This window comes from Lolium rigidum, chromosome 6 (genome assembly GCF_022539505.1).
Source record: "Lolium rigidum isolate FL_2022 chromosome 6, APGP_CSIRO_Lrig_0.1, whole genome shotgun sequence".
NCBI lineage: Eukaryota > Viridiplantae > Streptophyta > Magnoliopsida > Poales > Poaceae > Lolium > Lolium rigidum.
In genome coordinates this window covers 12,428,905-12,451,747 of record NC_061513.1, presented here as the reverse complement: position 1 = coordinate 12,451,747, position 22,843 = coordinate 12,428,905, and the positions used below count along the sequence as shown (strand labels likewise).

At 44.5% G+C, this 22,843-nt stretch overlaps 1 protein-coding gene and 1 long non-coding RNA gene across 3 annotated transcripts; one reads left to right on the top strand and one right to left on the bottom strand.

Moving 5' to 3' along the window:
- Positions 1-9,013: 9,013 nt before the first annotated feature.
- LOC124660670 lies at positions 9,014-10,914 on the bottom strand (the record flags this gene model as incomplete). Its single annotated transcript, XM_047198494.1, has 3 exons — positions 9,014-9,271; positions 9,719-9,811; positions 10,177-10,914. Coding segments are annotated over 3 exons (972 nt in total), but the record flags the coding sequence as incomplete, so codon positions are not given.
- A 3,527-nt stretch (positions 10,915-14,441) lies between these two features.
- On the top strand, positions 14,442-15,614 carry LOC124660671. 2 transcript variants are annotated; one of them, XR_006989925.1, is made up of 3 exons: positions 14,442-14,538; positions 14,739-14,813; positions 15,328-15,614. It is a non-coding gene; the product is annotated as an uncharacterized LOC124660671 (long non-coding RNA). The 2 variants fall into 2 exon arrangements; XR_006989926.1 differs by having other exon boundaries at positions 14,689-14,813.
- Positions 15,615-22,843: the final 7,229 nt, after the last annotated feature.

The following is a 22,843-nucleotide window of genomic DNA, read 5'->3' as shown; positions in this document are numbered from 1 at the left end:
AAATCTGAGACAAAAAAAATTTAAAACAGAGGGAGTATAAAGTATGCATTGGAGGGAATATTAACCTTGGACAGTTATAGACAGATAACTACTCAGAATGTCCGGCAGAGAAGAGACACAATGGGCGCGTTTGGTAGGTTGTGCGTCCCTTGGCTCGCATTGGCCTAGCAATTTTTGGTCCGTTTGGTTGTCTGAGCTGGGTGATGTTGTTGCACGAACTGGTTCTCAAAGCATTCTCGGGCCAGGCCCTAGAGGAACGCCCGGTTCGGCAGTTCCCATCGGTGTAGGCAAATATCCAACGCGGCTGATGCAAAAGAGAATCTTCGGCGCACGCGCGGAGACGAGACGAGGATGGAGATGGCGGGAGATGTGGCGCACATCGACGAAAAGCGAAAAGGGGGCGAGAAGGATTCTGTCACCTCCCGCCGCGCCCTATGGCCTATTTCTACCCCCTCCTCCACTATCCCACCAAATTTCGAGCTCCTCCTCCCATCGGCAAGCAGGTAAGAAGCGCACCCATCTCTAGTCGGTGACGGTGGCAGCGCGGTGGCGGCGACTACATCTGGGCGTCTTCATCTACTTCCTGGTGCAGCACATCTTCACCTCCGGCGATGACTGTAAGGAATCCCTTATCCCGGTACCGCGGTAATGTTTAGATCTAGGTTAGGAGCTGTCAGATCTTTTTTTTTGAAGGGTCAAACAGTGGGGAAAAATACCCCACTACATTTTTTATTATTATTTATAAGTTAAAAGAGTTTACAAATATACAAGATGTACAAAGAAAAAGAAAAAAGAAGAAAGAAAGAAAGAAACAAAGAAAGAAACAAAAAAAACTAAAGCTAAAGCTAAGATGTTATGAGAATCTGGGGCCAAGTTTTGAAAGGAGCATCCCATTTCTTCTTCATTCCGTAGGAAAGTAACTGAATCTCTTGTTTGAACACTGTCTTCCAGGCAAGAAATGAAGGTGCTTGTCCTTCAAAGATTTTCCTGTTTCTGACTATCCAAATGGACCATGAAGCAAGCATAATAATCTCAACCGCAAATGGTAAATTTAGCTTCTCTCTAATATCATAAAAAGCTTCCAGAATTGAGTGTTGGTTTGTATTTTGAGGACAGAGAAATGATCTTGCTAGGGTTTGGTCTTGTAGCAGGGGTTAGTCCGGATTGTGCTGAGCTATCATGATCTTGCTAGGGTTCGACATTTCCGGTTGCTTCTTTGTCCCAAATGTGCTGACCTACCATGATCTTGCTAGGGTTTGTGCTATTCACAGTTGCAATGAACTGCTTGTCTGATTTAGGATGATTGTTGGTATGGTTTGTGTTGTCCACTTTAGGCATGTCTTTGATTGCAAGTAGGTTCACGTTATATGTACTACGATGTGTGTATGACTCCTTCTGTGATGAATTTAGCCAGGTGCTTCTCTGCGTTGGGGACTCTCAGATCCCTTCGCAAGTTCCCGATTCACAGCCCGTCTATGACTCCAAGGTGGCGTTCACCCCTCTGCCGGCCGTCAATGGGCATGTGGCTGACCTGGTGGCTCAGGTAGCGACAGAGGTCACGGTTAGGTTGGCCGCCACAAAGAAGAACAAGAATCGTAGGGAAGCGGACAAGGCCTTGAAGGCCTCACAGAAAGGGACTGGCACCATGAAATGGCTTTCATTCATGTCCATCTTCGTCTTGGAGAAGATGTGCACCTTGATCAAGACCTGAGTGAGAACTGACAAAGGATTCAAGGAAGTCCATCTGACTGCTGTGGCGAAGGGCCTGTTTGAACATTGTGGTGTCTCCGCGTGCTCCACTCAGGTGTACAACCACCTGAGGAAGTGGAGGCAGAGGTGGGTCATCATTACCAGGCTCCACGATCTAAGCGAGGCTCAGTGGTGTGAGGATACCAAATGCATCATCCTTGAGTGTGAGCACTTATGCGGGCACGTCGCGGTGAGCATGCTCAGTCCACCTCACTAACTCTTTTGATCAGCGACGAGCAGAACTAACATCATTGTCCCTTTGTATCGTACGATCACCCAAAAGACGCGGAGTTCCTGAATGTTCCCATTGCCAACTACGACGAGATGCATACCATCTTCTCTTCCGGCCTTGCCACTGGCAAGTACGCCATGGGATCCAGTGAGGCCCTAGGCTCGGCTGCAGCAAATCCTTCACCTGAGGATGTTGAAACCCAGGAGTCTGACACGATCAACCTCGATGGGCCACCTGACAAGGCTACCGACGCGCATGAGAAGGTGACCGCCGGCAAGAGGAAGAGAGGCGCCATCACCGACAACGAGCTGGTGGCCTTCACCAACATGACTGTTGCTGTGAAGGACATCACACATGCCATCAAGGACAACAAGCCCACGGACATGCACCTTGACCTGTACAATGCAGTCATGGACATGCTTGGCTTCGCCCAGGATGATCTCATGGCCGCCCTGAGCCACCTCGTCGACCACAAAGCCCAGGGTTGCAGCTTTGTGGGCATGATCGAGCCACATCGTGTCCTCTGGCGAAGGAACTACCTTTCCAAGTACCACTGCAAGGTGTAGTGGTGCCCTTGAGGGGGTGGTTCAGGGGATGCATGCATGGAGGTGATGAACTTGATGATGATGATGATGATGATGATGATGATGGTGATGATGATGTACATTTTGGTAGTAGCTAGGGTTGAAAACATTTGATGGCCCCCTTTTGTAACTACGATGAGGTGGTATATACTAACCCCTCAGGTGATGGTGAACTTGCGGTGTTAGGATGACATCCACTTTTGTTGTGGTGGTAGGATGACACCATAGTAGTGTAGGATGAACTTGTGATCAACTTTTGGAATGATCATGCATGCCCCTGTTAGTTTACCATTTGATGTCAACAATTGTGTGGTGCTATTGCTCTGTTATGAATTGGTTCATGGTTGTGATCGATTCCTGTTCTTCTTATGTTGTGCTAGTGGTATGTGGTGTTCCGCAGACGGGTTCGAGGAATCTATAGGTCTGTCAAGACCAGGTCAGTGGCTACTCCAACAACAGCTACCCGAGGTATGAAACATTGGAGGAGGCACAACAAGAGTACCTCATCTTCCTGGAAGATCAGGCCATCGATGAGGCAGTGCCATTAGCACAGCTACCGCCGGAGGAATTACATGCTCTACAAGGAGCACCACCGGAGGTACGTCCAAGTCAGGTCAAAGATTACATCATCACCTTCCTCATCGTCATGGTCGTGAGGATCTTGTTCTTCTGAATGGTGTGTGATCGTATGTAACATGCTAGGGCATGGTAATCTCACCCTATTTGAATTGTGGTAAGCATATGGAACTGTGATTTCAACAACCAAACAACCGATTCCTGTTTTCATGCGTGCAAGTTGGGCTGGAAACGGGCAACCAAACGATGGGACCTGGCTTCCCTCTCCGACGCGGAAAAGGCCACCCAGGATACCAAACGACCCGCGTTTCATGGCCCATGGCCCGTTCGCAATGCGCGGGGAGGCCCATCTCGCTAGCGTAGTGGTGCAGGAATTTCATGCAGGCTACCAAACGCGCCCAATGAGGTCGGATATGTGAAAATTGGCTTGGGAGTCAAATCTTGCAGTCTTGCCACTTGCTGACTTGCATATACACATGCATCTAGCTGCAAGTCTGCATTTCCCTATCGATCCATTATCGTGGTCCACACGAAAGAAGTGTAAGATCCGCATGCATTCATATTTCCAGTTCGATCGCATCCACGCCATTAGTCTTTTCTGCGTGACGTGGCACGGCACGATCAAGTAAGCTAGCATGACTTGATCGAGATCCAGTACAACGGCCAGCCGGTAACGATTGCCAGATCTTACCAAGCATGCAGCTCCAGGCGGCAGCTTCCAGAAACAAAAGCATACTTTGCGTTTTTTCCTTCTTCTATAAGACGATCATCAACAACCAGTTGTCGATTGATCGATCATTCACACCGCTGCAGCAGCAGCCACGGAGAGCATGTGATTTATCCACTTTTTTTTTTTTTGACAATCAAAACCATATATATATTCATAGCAACAAATAGTACATGGTAGAGATACATGAACTGATTCCAACGATTACAAAATAAAGTCTAAAAGATAGTAACAAATCTTCGAGGTCTTCAATTTCTTTCTTCTTCCAGAACACAATCTTGTACTCTTCTGAAGTCAGCCAAAGATAGATAACGAACCATAGACCTGTAGATACCGACGAAAGTTCTCCCATAATTTTTTGAGCCGCAATGCCAATGCTGCGTGCACGCACACAACCATTAAAGCAGTCATACAACATCGGCAAGAGTACTAACACCAGTATGTGAGGGAATAATAACCGACTAGCTTTGTCGTCGTCGATAGAGAGCCGAGAGTACGAATCACCATTGTCGAGGACGTAGCAGGCGGGACAAAAACTGCGAGGATAATCCTCCTCGCGGCAACAACGACAAAAGATCCAAAATCGATCTGGCGAAGCAAGATTCGAAGGCCCATACCTAGAAAATTGTGATTTTTCAACACCACCATTCACGCCGGGAAGAAGATCTCGTCGCCGAACGAAAGGTTGAAGATCACTTATTGCAGACGATGCCATCTCCATTGAGGGGAAACCAACAAGAAGGCGGCTACCAAAATCCTAACATAATCTAATGAAAACAATACTTTTATTCGAAACTCCACGCATAGATCGGGTTCCCCACTCCTCCTGACGCCGGCGAAGCCGACCGGAGGAAGGGGAACCAATCTATGGAGGAGGATGAACTGGAGGCGGCTAGGGTTGAGGCGGCGGCGGCATGATAGGCTCACTTTGATATGTCTGATTTCGTTTCTTATGTGATTTATCCACTTTGATTTGATTAGGCTACTAAAATTGCAGTTAGTACATGAATACCCACTGGGGGCACCTTGTGTGACTCGCCCAATGCACGCATGCCTGGAATACCCTGCACCATCCATCATCGACTTGACAAAGCTTCGCAATAACCTCAGCTTTAAACTAGCTCCACTTACTATTGCATTCGGGCAGTACAATGAAATGTCTAGATAAACCAGCTCCACTGTCTAGTTTCCTAAAATTATAAATAAAGCCAGGTAAGATAGCATTCGAACGTTACAAAACACACACATATCACAATAAAGTTTTGATCCCCTGGATACAAGGCAAACTCATAGTGTACAAACTGAAACATCAGAACACGACATAGAGGCCCAAAGATCTGTAGATAGTCAAAGCTCGATCATCGCGGTATCATGCTCTGGTACACGTGTAGTCGCGCCTTGTCCCTCGGTCCAGGACTGCAATGTAATGCCATTTAAAATAAAGCATATGCAAGGTTGCCTAAGACCTTTCCTTCTATAGTCAATTTGTTGTCAATAAGCAAAAGGGTCTAGCATTGGGCCGCAACTACACTACGACAAGGTTTAGGGTCAAAGGAGCCCGACATGGTTTGGACTAAGGCAAGGAAATCCTCAGCCCCCACTGGGTTCCGATCACATTGGAGGACTTCCCTAACTCCTGTCCATATGAAACAAGCAATAAGACAAGTGAAGAAAATATTGTTGCAGTCTTCAATTTTCCCACGTAGCGAGCATAGCCCATTTGATAGACCATGCCGCTTTGCTACTTGCTCGCTAGATGGCAACCCGCCCTCTAATCAGTTGTCACATGAAAACCTTGATATTTGGAGGTACCCTAGTATGCCACATCTCTTTGAAGCTGGTGACAGCAACACCTGGAGAGGTTGAGATACACTGATTGTGCAGAGAATTCCAGGGATGATTCCAGCGAGCAGGATGTCACATTATTTCAGGATTATTATATATGCATGCCTGTATATGGATCAGAGGAATAGTACAAGAATATGCTCTTGTTCTGCCACCCCTTGTCAAAAGTTCACACACAAAAAGAACTACTAGATGCAAAGACTGACGATGACAGGAAAGGAAAAAATATAGACCTCAGAATGTAGACGGGGGGTCAAATAAAAAGTATGCATAGCGATCTAGAGCAGTTGGGTCTGGGTAGGTCTGTAAATTAGTCATCCAATTGTGTGCTCATCTTGATTCATTAATTCCAGTCTCAGTATATATATATATATGCACCTCCAGAACATAGTGATAAGAGGTTCCAGTTAATGCATGGTGTACATATTGGGCAACTCGTCATAATAATGGTTAGCTAGCCACTATATTGGCAACTAGACTATTATTGTTAGATATAAATAAACAAACATGTAACCAATCATTTTTCAATTGTGCGCAACTAGTTGAGTAGTGCAATCAAATAATTGATCGATGCACAATCAAAGACGAGCAAATGATTAAGTGGTGTGGCCATATCGACCTCAGCTTTGAATTAGTACTACTCTGATTATTAGTACTGCAATTGGACTATAATTTAAAAGTATCTATAAGAACCAGCTCACTGACAAGTCGTGGGTCCGAAATATATTTTAGGATTACATTATATGCGACCGTATCTGGGTCTTTAGCTTTTTCAGAATAAATATAGATGTGCCTGTACAGAACAGAGGAACAAAAAAAAAATACTCTTCTACCACCGTTTGTCAAAAGCTCACACACACAAAAGTGTTACTAGATGCAGACTCTGACAGTGACAGAAAGCAGGTCAATAAAAAAGTATGCATCATATGGTCCAGGCTTGTGTAGGATGCATAAAATTAGCCATCTAGTTCTCATCTTCATTCCCAACCTCCGTTATGCAGTCATAAAACCTCCAGAATGATATGAGATTCTGACGGTGCCCATAATGGGCTACTCAAAATGCTTCCTAGCTTAGAAAAAGAGAATGGCAACTTCAATACTATTAGATATAAACAGCCATATGGATTCTGAATCGTGCACAGCTAGCTGAGTAGTACATACATACCAATAATGCACAACCAAAAACAAGGAAATGATTTACTTCTGTGGTCATATGTCGGCACTCAGTCACACTTGCAATACCCAAGAATTTTCATCCACAGCTCCAGACCAGATAGACAGGCTGAGCCACGAGGGACTAGAAAATGAATGGAAGAACCAAGCAATAAACAAACCTTGTTCATCTCATGCCCTGCCTGTCTGGAATCTTTGATCGGTTCTGGACACAATGAGAGTTATCTCAATCAGTGCAAGATGACAAGTCCACACTTCTCAAGCTCTCAATAAAAAATTTTGAAAATATGTGGAGGCTGGCATACTTCAGTATGGATCAGCTTGTACTTTGGATCCATCATTCCATTGTGTAGTCAGTTGAGGATGCAGCGCAAGGACCACCACGTGATGTGAGCCCTAGTTTGCACTTCTTCTATATATAATATATTCAGGTTCATGTGCCAGCAATGAACAAACCAATATATCCAAAATGGAAACAGATAATGGCAATCTGGCTGGAATATCATCTATACTATACTAATAGAATCTATCCAAGGGTACATCCCTCTCATCCCATCGATCACTTCACCAGGTACCATCTCACAAATAAACATTAGTATAAAACTCACCTCTGGAACACGCCTGGCCGCGGGATCCTGGAGTGTTGTATCATTCACCACTCTTTCCACTCAAAATCGAGAAGAAAATTTTAAGGCCCTACAGCTGTTCCACTACTCAAAGCACAAAAGGCTTTGTCAAGCAATTGAAAGTGAATGGTTCATAAAAAATGTCACACTCACAGGCGGAATATCTCTTGATGAAATAGACCCCTCCCCAAAGCTACTGTGAGTCTATCATCATACTGGATAGTCAAAGGTTTGTCTTTCTTTTTAAAGATCAGCTAACTTTTTGCCCTTTTTGCTGCTTTCATGTGCAGAAAAAGGTAAGATTCACTAACAAAAAATAGTTATCTAATTTAGGTTGAAGCACCACTAAGGCTGGTTGATTCATTAACGACGACACCAGGAGCAACATCACTGACAGGGTATTGTTGTCCAATACGGCAGGGCTAGTTCTGTTGCGTACAAGTTTTCAGCTATCCCTAATTGGTAGCCCAGAAAGGGAATTCTGGCTATTGACTTTCCTAGTTGCCAAAAAATATGTATATAGTCATTATAAAGAAGGAAAAATGATCTAAGTAGTAAGAAGGCGCCCACTTGATCACAACACTGTTACCAAGGCCTACAAATACGAGGGACCATTCCTGTGTTATCAGGTTATGACACCTGTTTCTGCTTAATTTGGAGATATGACACAACTGGCATTTACGGAAAGAGGTTGAAACCAGATCAGTGGCAGAGCTTGAGCCAGCGTTTACACAGGATCGTAAGCAAATTATGATGAACTATGCCAGCAAAGCGTGAATTCATTTGAAGCCTATTCAGATAAAGTAACATACTTTGTTTTCATGAGATGAATAAGAAAACCAGAGAGGATTGCAGAAGAACAGGTTGTTAACACCAAATGTTATTTCTTTCGTGTCAATAAAAAAAACTGGTCACACAGACAGAGAAGTATATCACCTAACGGAAACATAATAGAAAAGTCAGCAGCTAGAAACAAGTTCTCACGAGATAGTCAGGTGATTTACATTATGCCTGTGAGATAGTGAATACATCACAAAAATGACACTCATCCTGAGATACATGAGAATGCATCTTCCATTTGTGTCAGCTGATTGTCATAGGCTCACTGTCTTTAAATACCTCAGAACACAAGCACCTCAGATAAAAAAAATCCTAAACCAATGGAAGAAAAACCACACTGGAGGAACTTAGATGGCTTTCAACTAATAACATCACAGTAAAGTGGGTACCTTCATTTACTAAATCAACTTATACGCAGAAAATTATCTGCAAATACAAGTGACATGTACATGCATATCTTGCACGTTACCTGCACCTTAGGTCTCTCTGCAAAAGTAAAAGGAAAGGGAAAAAATATGTCAAAGTTATCCAGACAAATCATGTTATAAGGAGTCCATGGAGGGACGCAACAGTTTTATTCAGCATGTTATCAGAGGCAAGATTACTGAAAACAGATATGAGGTACTAAATCTTTTGTCTGCTTGAAACAACAAACTCAACATGCCATATAAGCTACTCAAGTTGATTATGATTCGTGGTAGGCAATCATTCTGGGCAGCCAACACAAAGTTAAATATGGTAATGGCAGCTATTTCCTAGAAAACAGTACAAATCATGTCTATACAAAAGAGAGAGCTTTGCTCCCTGCATTATCTTTCTGCTGGATCATCTTTGGGCTGTCATGCTTGTAGAACGCCTGCAGAGTTCTCACCATGAAAAGACGCACAATATTCACCTCCATTGCAGAGAGATTTTTGAGCTGTCAGAATGGAGGAAAATAAAGCATGAGGCGTGAACAAGAGATAAAGATCATTAACTTGTAAACAATGTGACAAAAAAATAAGCTCATCTTGATGCATAATGAAGTAAGCAATTTGCAGTAGTTGCCACAAGCAAAGCAGTATACCAGGCTCAATCAAAAATCAAAAATCCTCATAACTCTGTAACCCATAATCATATTATCCACATCTGAATATTCATAGAACCCTAGATGTCCAACTTTTGTATAAGTGTTTTTTAATAAAATTATGAGAAATATTAACCTTTTAAATACGTCATAGGATCACTTGAAGAGAGGATTAATGTAATGGAGAAAAAAATATGACATATTACGTGTATTCTGATATCCATAATAAATTTGACAGAATATGAGGAACTAGTGAAAGGTAGGTGATTCAGTGGTTGGAAGAGGAGGACAAGAAGATACCTTCACAGCATGAGTACCGCCAGATATTGTCTTTAATCCAGTCTCAACCTTATGGAACCCGACATCTCTGATATCTTCAATCAAAGATCTAACCTGTATCAAATGAGTAAGAATATTTTTAAGAAGATCAAAGACAATTAGCCTACTAGACGGTAGAATGTTTGTCAAAAAAATTCAAAAGTCACGAAGTATGCATCAGAGATGTCACCATGAGCACTATATAAGAAAACGAGTAGGATTTACATGTCGTTTTAAGAGAACTTAAAGGCTCTCATAACAGAGAGATGCAAATAGCAAATGCTTACTCATCAAACACACAGGGGAGGGGACCCAGCTCAAGTCACGGGTATTCAGATGAATACCCATTATTTTTGGCAAAGTATTTTGTTATTGTTGTAGGGGCTTAGTTGAGGATAGGAAAGAAAGAGAGGTCAAAAATGTAAAAGAAACAAACTCACTTGTATATCTCTGTATGTGAAGGAATGAAGGAGGTGCTTCGAGAAAAATCCAATCCCCTCGAGTGTTCCTGGAGTGTGACTACAACATGGTATCAGAGCAGGAGGAGACGGTGGGAGGCTGCCGGTGAATCGGCGGCCAGCGACGCAAGTGCATGATCTGCAGCTGAGGCTTGTTGCTGGCTGCAGTGAGGCGGAGAGGAAAAACAGAGGAGAGTTGCTCTTGCTGGAGCGCTGCAGCAGGGACAAGTCCGGCCGGCCGGAGCTCAGAACTGCAGGTGGTGCAGCGTTTTGCTGTGCAGAAGAGGAAAGCTGGTTGGTGCTGATTTGGTGGCGCTTGGTCGTGCGCCGATTTGGGGGATTTTCCCGATTCAGGAACTGCTGGTGAAGAGAGGCGCTAGGGTTGTGAAGGTGCAGAGGCGGCCGCCGGCAGCGGACGCGAGCACAGCAACCTGTGGGCACTGGGCCGCAGTGGTGAAGGGAAACAGGTGGGTGAGCTGCAACTGTGTGCGTAAGCAGCTGTGCGTACAGAGAAATACTGCTTGTTGTGTGCCTGTGTGTGCGTGGGCAGAGGAAAGGTGCCCAAGGGAGAAAGGGAAGAGGAAGGCTGCTTGTGGCTGCAGCAAGAAGAGAAGAAGTGGTGGCAGCATCAAGGAAGGAGGTAATTTGGGAGATAAAGCTGCTGTGGAGTCTTAGGTGAAGAGTAGATTGAGAGAAACGATATGTTGCTTGGTGCAAATCTCAAGCAGGGGGAGAATTCAAGGTTTGGAATGAACCTAAGAAATGACAGTTACTTTGGATGCAATCAACCTGAGCAGTGGCAGAATTGGTATAGCAGAAGACGTGCTGTTGGTACTGAGAAGTCTTGGCGACGAGATGGGGATTGGCTATGTCCAAACTCAGGCTGCAGAAATGTGAATTTTGGGTTTCGTAAATTCTGTAATTGGTGTAGAGTTGCACGCCCTGTCCGTGCTAGTAGAACGCTGACAGATGAAAATGGTGGAGAATCTTCAACTATCACTGTTCAGATGACTGCTGATGAGTTAAGAAAATGGTACCAGTTCAAGGAAATGAAACAAAGTGATAAGAGATCTCGGGAAGCAGCTACTGTCTCGGCCAATGTTAAAAATAGCGCGCTATTTAAAATAGCGTGACCTTCCAAAATACGCTATGCACGTTATAACGTGCTAATAGCGTGCTATTTTACAAAATAGCGTTTAAAAAAATCATGTATACTAATGATTTTAGCATCTAAAAATTTCCAGATCACAATGATCATGATCAACAAATCAAATTGACAAACTCCAGATCATAATGAAAGACAGATTTGTTGTGGTTTTACAAGTAACACTGATGACTTTCCAATTAGAATAGGGCTACACCAAGGGTCAGCTTTGAGCCCTTATCTTTTTGATTTGGTGATGGATGAGGTCACAAGGGATATACAAGGAGACATCCCATGGTGTATGCTCTTTGCGGATGATGTGGTGCTAGTCGATGATAGCCGAACGGGGGTTAATAGAAAGTTAGAGTTGTGGAGGCGAACTCTCGAATCGAAAGGTTTTAGGCTTAGTAGAACTAAAACTGAATACATGAGGTGCAGTTTCGGTTCTACTAGGCACGAGGAGGGAGAGGTTAGCCTTGATGGGCAGGTGGTACCGGAGAGAGACACTTTTCGATATTTGGGGTCCATGTTGCAGAAGGAGGGCGATATCGATGAAGATGTGGGCCACCGAATCAAGGCTGGTTGGATGAAGTGGCGCCAAGCTTCGGGCGTACTCTGTGACAAGAGAGTGCCACAAAAGCTAAAAGGCAGGTTTTATAGGACAGCTATCCGACCTGCAATGTTGTATGGCGCTGAGTGTTGGCCAACGAAGAGACGACATATCCAACAGGTTAAGTGTAGCGAGAGATGCGCATGTTGAGATGGATATGTGGCCACACAAGAAAGGATCGGGTACGGAATGACGATATACGGGAGAGAGTTGGGGTAGCACCGATTGAAGAGAAGCTGGTCCAACATCGTCTCGGATGGTTTGGACATATCCAACGGAGGCCTCCGGAAGCGCCGGTGCATAGCGGACGGATAAAGCGTGATGAGAATGTTAAGAGGGGTCGTGGTAGACCAAACTTGACATGGGAGGAGTCCGTTAAGAGAGACCTGAAGGTTTGGAATATCGACAAAGATTTAGCCATGGATAGGGGTGCGTGGAAGTTAGCTATCCACGTTCCGGAACCATGACTTGGTTTCGAGATCTTATGGGTTTCAACTCTAGCCTACCCCAACTTGTTTGGGACTGAAAGGCTTGGTTGTTGTTGTTGTTACAAGTAACACCAACAATTCATAGTCCAAAACTAGATAGGGAATATTTAAGACAAGTAGATTAGTAATTAGATGAACTAGATGAAGAACGTGTGGCATCATCTTCCGATTCAGAGGAATATTTAGGTGTCTCTTGAGCCAAAATGGGTAATAGGCTCGCTATTTTTGATAAATATTTTAGCGCCGCTATGACGTAACGTTAAATAGCGCCCATAGCGCCGCTAATAGCGGGCTTAGCGTCATAGCGGGCAAAATATGCATAGCGTAGCGTCCGACCTCCAGATATGCTATAGCGCCGCTATAGCGAAGAAATAGCGCGCTATTTTTTTCGTTGGTCTCGGCTGATCTTTTTGGTAATAATTCAGCTTTTGGTGAAGGTAATTGCAGTGATAAACAATGGTTGATTGATTCAGGGGCATCTCGGCACATGGCTAGCTCTTATAAAGACTTCTACAATTATATTCTTGACTGTGCAAATCAACATGTCAAACTTGCTGATGGTTCCATCCAAAGTGTTAAGGGGTCAGGAGATGTTAAGTGTACTCCACACATGACTCTTTCATCAGTGATGCATGTTCCTTCATTCCCTATTAATCTCATGTCCGTTGGTTGTATAACTAATGAGCTAAATTGTGCAGTCATATTTCTCCCTTATGGATGTATATTTCAGGAACTTGGAACTGGAAAGATATTGGGGACAGGCACTATATGTGAAGGTTTATATTACTTAAATGGTTGCATGTCAACTGCAGTGGCTGCTACCTTGTCAATGTCCCCTACAGATGAGTTTCTCATACTTCATCGTCGATTAGGGCATATACCTTTTAAGAAGTTGGGTCAGCTGTATCCTAGCCTTTATGGCAAGGTTGATAAGGGGAAGTTAGTATGTGATGCCTGTGAATTTGGCAAACATATTAGAAGCTCCTACTTGTTGTCTGATAATAGAAGTGCAAAACCATTCCAAACTATACATTCTGATGTTTGGGGTCCTAGTGGAGTTGTGTCGATCAATGGGTATCGTTATTTTGTGACTTTCATTGATTGCTGCACCAGAACAACCTGATTATATGTCTTAAGGAACAAAAATGATGTTTTTGAATGCTTTAGAGACTTTCATAATATGGTTATGAATCAGTACAATGCTCAACTGCAGATCTTTCGCACTGATAATGGCACAGAATATGTGAACAAGCTCTTTGATGAGTATTTGTCAAGCTTTGGCATTATTCATCAAACTACTTGTCCAGGTGCTTCTGAACAGAATGGTCTAGCTGAACGAAAGAACAAACATTTATTAGAAGTTACTCGTTGTTTAATGATAGAAATGAATGTTCCAAATTCCTATGGGGTGAAGCTGTGATGACTGCTGCATATATGATCAATAGGATGCCAACAAGAGTACTTGGTGATAAAACACCTATAGAATGTTTAACTGGTAAAACAACTTATGTGGTCCCACCAAAGGTGTTTGGGTGTGTATGCTTTGTAAGAGATCATAGGCCGTCTATGGGTAAGTTGGACCCAAGGGCTTTAAAATGTGTATTTGTTGGGTATTCTGGTAAGCAAAAGGGGTATATATGCTGGTGTCCGTCCGAGAGGAGAATGTTTATCAGCATGGATGTTACTTTTAGAGAGAATGCACCCTTTTATGGGGAACCAACAGACTTGACTGATGTGTTCCCTGATTTGTTCAATGATGATAGCTCAGATGGAGTCTTGAGGATAGGGGGAGATGAGAGAAGAGAAGACAATGATGCAACTTCGCAGAAGATGATTGTTGGAGTAATTCCAACTGGAGATGAGCCTAATGGTAGAGATGAAGATACATCAAATGTTGAACAAGATCACACTCAGGGGGAGCAGCAAGTATATCAACCTGAAGGGTCAAGATGGCGGAAAAACCTTCAGGTTTATTCCCGAAGACACCGAGTAGAGAAGGATCGGAGTGCGGGGAGAGGAAGATATTTTATTGAGACAGAGTTCTGAAACTCAAGGCTACTCAGACATACAGGAGCCGAACTCGAGTCCTTCTGCAAGTGATGGTATAATCTCTCCTCCACATGATGATTTAGATCTCCCTATAGCTCTAAGAAAACAATCTCGCACTACTGCTGGTAAATTACCATCAAACCTGTCTCAATATGATGTCTCTAATTATGTTTCATATTCATCTATGGGCCCCCAATACAAAGCATTCATAGCAGCACTGGACTCTACTTTACCTATACCACGTAACTGGCAGGAAGCAAAACAATACCCAGAATGGAGGAAAGCTATGATGGAGGAGATGGAGGCACTTGACAGAAACAATACTTGGGTACTTACTACTCTTCCACCTAATAAAAAGATTGTTGGTTCTAAATGGGTATTTACTGTAAAACAAAATCCAGATGGTAAAGTGGAAAGATATAAAGCTAGATTGGTGGCAAAGGGCTATAGCCAAACTTATGGAGTGGATTATGGTGAGACTTTCGCACCAGTGGCAAAAATGAACACTATTAGGGCCGTTATATCTATTGCAATAAACAATGATTGGAAATTGTTTCAAATGGATGTAAAGAATGCCTTCCTTCATGGAGATCTACATGAAGAAGTTTACATGGAGATTCCTCCAGGTTTTAATAGTAGAGAAACTGTCGGTAAAGTATGCAGGTTAAGAAAATCTCTTTATGGGCTGAAACAATCTCCTAGAGCTTGGTTTGGGAGGTTTAGGAAGGAAATATGCTCTATGGGCTATCGACAAAGCAATGCGAGATCACATCCTTTTTTTAAACACCGAGGTGGCAAGATTGTTATTCTTATTGTGTATGTTGATGATATTGTGATCACAGGTAATGATGATGATGGGATAGCATGCTTGAAGAAGATGTTGGCAAAATCATTTGAAGTCAAGGATCTGGGTTTTCTTCACTATTTCCTAGGCATTGAGTTGTATATGGACCAGAAGGAATTTATCTATCCCAGCGAAAATATGTGCTTGATTTACTTGCTGAGACTGGGATGCTAGGGTGTAAACCAGCTTCTACACCTATAGAGTTGAACCATCGTACTCGTGCTGACCTGGGTGACACACTAGATAAACAAAATTACCAGAGACTTGTGGGGCGCTTGATTTATTTATCACGTACTAGACCAGACATTGCATATGCTGTTAGTATTGTTAGTCGATATATGCATGATCCCAGAACCAGTCATATGGATATTGTAAAACGAATCTTGAGATATCTGAAAAGCTGCCCTGGGAAGGGAATTCTGTTTTCCAAGAACGAGCATCTAAAAATAGAAGGGTACACAGATGCAGATTGGGCTGGGTGTTTGGATGATAGAAAATCCACCTCTGGGTACTGTATGTTCATCGGTGGTAATTTAGTGAGCTGGAGGAGTAAAAAGCAAAGTGTTGTTGCAAGGTCAACAGCGGAAGCGGAATTTAGGTCTATGGCCTCAGGATTCTGTGAATTAATATGGCTGAATTTGTTGCTAAAGGAGCTTAAATTGTTTGACAATACACCTCTTCGTGTGTATTGTGATAACCAAGCTACAATTAGAATTGTGAACAATCATGTATACCATGACGGGACAAAACACATTGAAATAGATCGGCACTTTATCAGAGAGAAATTAGATGAAGGGGTAATTCAGGTTTGTTATGTTAGATCTGGGGAACAACTAGCTGATGTATTAACAAAAGGTGTTTGTAATGTAACCTTTATGAAATTATGTAGCAAGATGGGGCTTGTGGATATTTTCGCCCCATCTTGAGGGGGAGTGTTGTAGGGGCTTAGTTGAGGATAGGAAAGAAAAGAGAGGTCAAAAATGTAAAAGAAACAAACTCACTTGTATATCTCTGTATGTGAAGGAATGAAGGAGGTGCTTCGAGAAAAATCCAATCCCCTCGAGTGTTCCTGGAGTGTGACTACAACAGTTATATAGTGTATGCATGAGGTAATTTGGGTGTTCAGCTAATATTCAGCTCACGTGGATACTTATGTGTGCTCCTCAGGCCGAAGGAACTCCTCCGATCTAAACCCAACCACGACAGTTTATGAAAGCACATGACCCAAGGTGTGATGCAACCTTGTTCTTTAGATTTTTTAATCCCTTAGTCTATTTTTTTCTGTCTCCAAACGGCATTTAATGAAAATATAATCTATACACCTTGACTGGCAAAAAAAACAACAACAATGAATACCTAGTGGCGAAATCCTGCGCCCGCCCCTGCAAACACAAGCTTTGATATTTCAATATAGTGGAGTGGCAATGGCTGAAATTCTCTAGTTGACTCTCTGCGTCCAACACCAGTCTCAAGCGCTCTAGCAACAAAATTAAAGCTCGGTTAAAGGGGGAAAATAGGCAGCGTACCCAGAATGTATGAACTAGTGAAATTGGCAATATACAACGAGATGCTTAAATGATACTATACACAGAAGCAGTTCCACTCAACGGTTTGGTAGGACCCACAGCTGAAGTTAAATTGATTAATTAACTTAAAAGTAATTTAGAAACAAGAGTCATGTACAACGCCAAGGGCACCAAATGGAGAAGCGAGAAGCACACCAAGACGGTACAGATATTAAGTTCTTGCAGTAATTTCGGCACACCGTGTTAGCAGCATAAATGAGAACACCTAAGAGGTCGTTTGTTATCCATCATTTGGGCCTGGAATCCTGGAATTCATTTTGGAATTCCATAGGTGGGCTGTTTGGTTGCCACAGAATTGTGCTGTCATTTCATTTAGGAATTCCAGCAAAATGACTCTATGTGTAAACATGATTTCAAGCTGAAACCTGTCATTTGCAATTCTCTATGGAAGCCTCTACACATTCAATATTGAATTCTGCTGTCATTTGCAATTCCTGTGACAACCAAACAAGTGTATATTTCTGAAATTACAATGTAAATGAAATGAATACATGTATTCATTTTAAAATGCTACAAACGAAATGAAAGCCTGGCTTCCAAACGACCTCTAAGCAATTTCAGTAGCCAATTATGCATAAAGTAACTTACGAAGGGGGCCATAAACAGCAGACAAATTCCCCAAAAAATAAAGGTATGGTGAGTTAACCACAGTAGAATTTCAATCTTCTAACAGCAGCATTTCCGCAGATTCCCTTGACAAAATCAATAGCTAATCCGGTAATCCCCACATAAATCTCTAGTCGCGAATCGAAGTGGACGAGGGGAAGGCTACCTTGCTTGCGCGTTGTCAGCTGCGCCTGCCGAGTGCCCGATTCTCGCCGGCCGCCGGTCGCGCCGCCAAGCCGGAGCCGACAGGGGAATTTTTTTCGCGCCTTTTTAAACCTTCCTTCTTGGTTTCTGTGGGAATTTTGGAGCCATTTTACTCACCGGAACTTGAACGACTAGTATAACGGCCCGCGCCACACCTAGGCTATTCCTGAAAGCCCATAACCTTCTGCCCTGACTAGGTATGTAGGCACTCAACGAGAGGGCCAGTTTGCAGCGCCCAATGCGGGATGTATTACGCTCCGCTCACTATATGTGCATTCCGTTTTTTTTCTCTGTTTTTCGTTTCTTTTACTCCGTACCTGGTTTTCGGGTGTTTAACTTGTTCTTCGGTTTTCACTATTTTTGGAATGGTTTTTTCATTTTTTTTCTATCATTTTTTTCCTGAAATTTTCAAGTTTTTGATAATATTCAGATTTTTAAAATATTCGGAATTCATAATTCGATTTAAAAAAATGTTCATGGGATTTTAAAAAATTTCAGATTTCAGATATATTTATTTTCAAGAAGTTCAGATTTCAAAAATATTTAAACATTAATTTGTTGTAGAATTTTTAGAATGAGTATGTGTTATTAGGCTCCGTTGAGTGTGTCTCATGGAGGTGATGCCGGGCGACAAATAGGAGCCCCGAGTGTTTGAGTATTTTTTTTCTCAAATGAGCAAAGCAATTTTAACTGCGCCATCGCATTCTTTATTAGACTAAAGCATCATTCGTTTTCAAAAAAAAAAAACTAATGCATCATTCCATCCTGCGCTATTTCGTTGATCTTGACCATTTAAGAGAAAATAAAGTATTTGTTCTATTAAATGGAAAAATAGAGTTAGAGGACACACAAATTGCCTCTATCCTCCTGTCGTAGATAGGAACCTACAAACCCACGAACCCAACCACCTCTTTTAAAAGCTTGATCCATGTCGTAGATAGGAACCAACAAACACACAAATTTTATCGTCCTCTTGTTATCACCAGAAGTTGGCCAGTTCAGAGGTGGGCCGCGATCAGGATGGACGTAAAGACATACATACAGGAGAAATATGTGAACCGGCCTTTTATACCAAGTTGGGCTAAACCGCCCATGTATCTGTAACATATTAGATCGCATCTTAGTTTAGAAGTTAGAGTTTTACCCGTGCACGGTTTGGTGCACGACCACATTAGAAAGTCCCCTGGACTATAAATATGTATCTAGGGTTTATGGAATAAACAACAACCAACGTTCAACACAAACCAATCTCGACGCATCGCCAACTCCTTCGTCTCGAGGGTTCCTCCGGTAAGCACCATGCTGCCTAGATCGCATCTCGCGATCTAGGCAGCACGAGCCTGCCTAGTTGTTCATGCGTTGCTCGTCTTGAAGCCTTTTTGATGGCGAGCAACGTAGTTATCATAGATGTGTTAGGGTTAGCATTGTTCTTAGTATCATATGCTTTCGTAGTGCAACCCTTGCGCATCTAGCCGTCCTTGTACCTCATCATGGGTGCAGGGACGGCACCCGCTTGATCATCGTTTAGTAGATCTGATCCGTTACGGTCGCTCCTTGATTCATCAAGGATTAGTTTAATATCCGCAATAGTTAGGCCTTACAAAGGGTTGGAGGATCCAGCGGCATGTAGGGTGTAGTTTGCTGCCCCTAGACGAGGACGTTCCGAGGATCAACCTAGTGTTGGTTTTTAGGCCTTGTCTAGGGCTGGCTTACGATCACCGTGCGTGAGCGCGAGGCCCAATCGTGAGTAGGATGATCCGATTATGCGGTGAAAACCCCAGATCGTCGTGGATCTCATACGCTTTATCTTGATCAAGCAGGACCACCATATATTCGGCCACCTTGGACGAATCATGGGTGAATCGGCTCCATGAGCCGATTCACAAGACAACTCTGAGAGCCGATCGAGGCTCGTATTTAACGTGTACGTGTGTGCCCTGCGAGAAACTAAGCGAGGCATCATCCACACCTTCCCGACCGGGTATAGGTCAGGTGGCACGCCCTTGCAATTTGCATCGGCGCGCGACCGAGGAGGCTTTGCGGGCCGTCGCTGCGAGGGACCGGGGCCAGCCGCAGCCCTAGTTGTTCCCGGCTCTACGGTGTTGACCGATCCACTGCCCGCCGGTGGGTTTCGACGTCAACACATTCGCGCACGCCGGTGGGACAATCTTCAACGACAACCACCTCGCCATCTACATCAGAGATGGCTGAAGAAACTCCTGTTACCTATGAGGAGCTCAATGGCGAGCTCAAGAAGAAGTATGACGAGGTCAAAGCTGTCCTCGAAGCCGACCTCATCGGCTCTCCCCACGACGCCCGCTCCCTTGGCGTCAGCACCAATGTGGTAGAGCTGGGGTACCACCCTGGTAGTGGTGATGAGGGCGGCTGCTCTCGCGGCAAGGATGAAGAAGAAGCCGATCCCAGCGGTCGGACCACGTCACACGCACCACCAGCCCTCCCAGTATTCGGCGTCGACCTCACAGGTGACGGAAAGCTGGGGTTCGGGTTCACCTCGGCTGACGAGCTGGAGGAAGTCGACATCGGCCCCGGGGATAAGCCGCGGCCGACTTTTATCAGCAGGAAATTAGACCCACAGCTCAGGAGTCAGATGATTGCTCTATTAAAAGAATACCCGGATTGCTTCGCATGGGACTACACGGAGATGCTCGGGCTAGACAGGAGCATCATCGAGCATCGACTCCCCACGAAGAAAGGATTTCGGCCCTTCCGAGCAACGAGCACGACAAATGAAGGCCGAAATCCTAGAGGAGGTCAAGAAAGAGATCGAGAAGATGTTAGGCTGCCGGATTCATCGGGCCGTGCGGGTATGCGGAATGGATATCCGAGTATCGTGCCGGTAGAAAAGAAGGACGGCCGGTGGCGCGTGGCTATCGATTTCCGAGACCTTAACGAGCTACGCCAAAAGATGAATATCCGATGCACTGTGGCAGAAACTTTGATCAATGCAGTACTCGGCCACAAGGTTTTAAGCTTCATGGATGGCAACGCTGGCTATAACCAGATCTTCATGGCCCCGGAAGATATACACAAGACCGCATTCAGAGTACCAGGGGCAGTAGGTTTGTTTGAGTATGTGGTCATGACCTTTGGGTTGAAGAATGCCGGCGCGACGTATCAAAGGGCCATGAATTATATATTCCACGATCTGATCGGCAAGCTGGTGGAAATCTACATCGATGATGTGGTAGTCAAATCCGTCTCCATGGAGGGACACTTGCGAGATTTACGACACGTACTAGACCGAACTCGAAAGTTCGGACTGAGAATGAACCCGAAGAAATGTGCCTTTGGTGTGACGGCCGGTCAGTTCCTAGGATTTTTGGTACATGAGCGAGGGATTGAGATCGGCTTCGAAGAGTCGGGAGGCGATGCGTACCATGCAGCCGCCCACCACGAAGAAGGAACTCCAGCGTCTTATCGGCAAGATCAACTTCGTCCGCCGATTCATCTCTAACCTGTCAGGACGGATCGAGCCGTTCATGGGTTTAGTGAAGACCAAATCCGATGACGAATTTCACTGGGGGGCAGAACAGCAGCAGGCGTTCGACGACATTAAACGGTACCTGACGACACCACCCGTGCTAGTGCCGCCCCAGCCAGACAGGCCGTTCTACATTTATCTGTCAGTAGCTGAAACATCCATTGCTTCGGTGGTGGTGCAACTCTACGAGGGCGTCGAGAGGGTCGTTTTCTACCTCAGCAGAAGGATGTTGGACGCGGAGACAAGGTACCCTGAGGTCGAGAAACTGTGCCTCTGTCTGGTCTTTACTCGCACCAAGCTGCACCACCTCTTTTGACGGCAGAAATTTTCGTCATATGCAAATCCGACGTGGTCAAGCACATGCTGTCGGCCCCCGTGTTGAAGGGCCGATTGGGTAAATGGATGCTCGCGTTGTCGGAGTTCGACCTTCGGTATCAGCCTGCGAAAGCAGTCAAAGGACAAGCATTGGCCGACCTCATAGCTGAGCGAATCAGTACCGATATAGCAGCACTGTCTATACGGGCATGGGCTATGTTCTTCGATGGATCGGCTTGCGACGATGGTTGTGGCATCGGCATTCTGCTCGTATCCCCGAGGGGGGCGGAATACTCCTTCTCCATCCGGTTGTCTACCCCTTGCACCAACAACGTGGCGAGTATGAGGCGGTACGTAAAGGGATGGAGTTGCTACTAGAAGGCTGGAGCGAAGCGGTGGAGCTCTTTGGAGACTCCAAGTTGGTGATCAATCAGCTCACGAGATGAATATAAGTGCGAGAGTGAATCGCTTTTCCCATATTGGATGGAATGCCGTGAGCTAATGACACGGTTTCGATACATCAACTTTAATTGGGTTCCAAGATCCCGAACACCGAGGCCAACAATCTCGCGCGGATGGCGTCGGGCTACATAGATACACCTGAAGGGTCGAAGTTCGGGTCCAATTCCCGGAACAAGATGATTGGAGAGCCGAAATCGTCAAATACTTAAAAGATTCGGCTCGGGGGCACCTAAGCGGATAAGATACAAAGCCATGAAGTATGTCCTCATAGGAGACGACATGTTCTACAGGACGTTGGAAGGGTTACTACTCAAGTGCCTGGGACCCACTGAGTCTAATCGGCTCTTACATGAGGTGCATGAAGGCGCCTGTGGAACTCATCAGTCGGCTCACAAGATGAAGTGGCTAATTAGGCGCTCAGGGTTCTATTGGCCCACCATGCTTGAGGATTGTTTCAATTACTACAAGGGGTGCCAGGCATGCCAGATGTTTGGAAAGATTCAGATGGTGCCAGCATCAGCGATGAACCCGATCGTCAAACCTTGGCCATTCCGAGGGTGGGGCATGGACATGATCGGAAAAATCCATCCGGCTTCGAGTAAGAGACACGAATGGATTCGGCCATCACGTGATTACTTCACCAAGTGGTTGGAGGCCGTCCCTATGAAGAAGGTAAAATCAGAAGACGTGATTAGGTTCGTAAAGGAACACGTGATTCATAGGTTCGGGATTCCCCAGACCATCACGACCGATGGAGGTTTGGTTTTTGTGTCTAAAGAATTCAGGGGATTCTGCGATGACATGGGGATTAAGCTGATCCGATCATCTCCGTACTATGC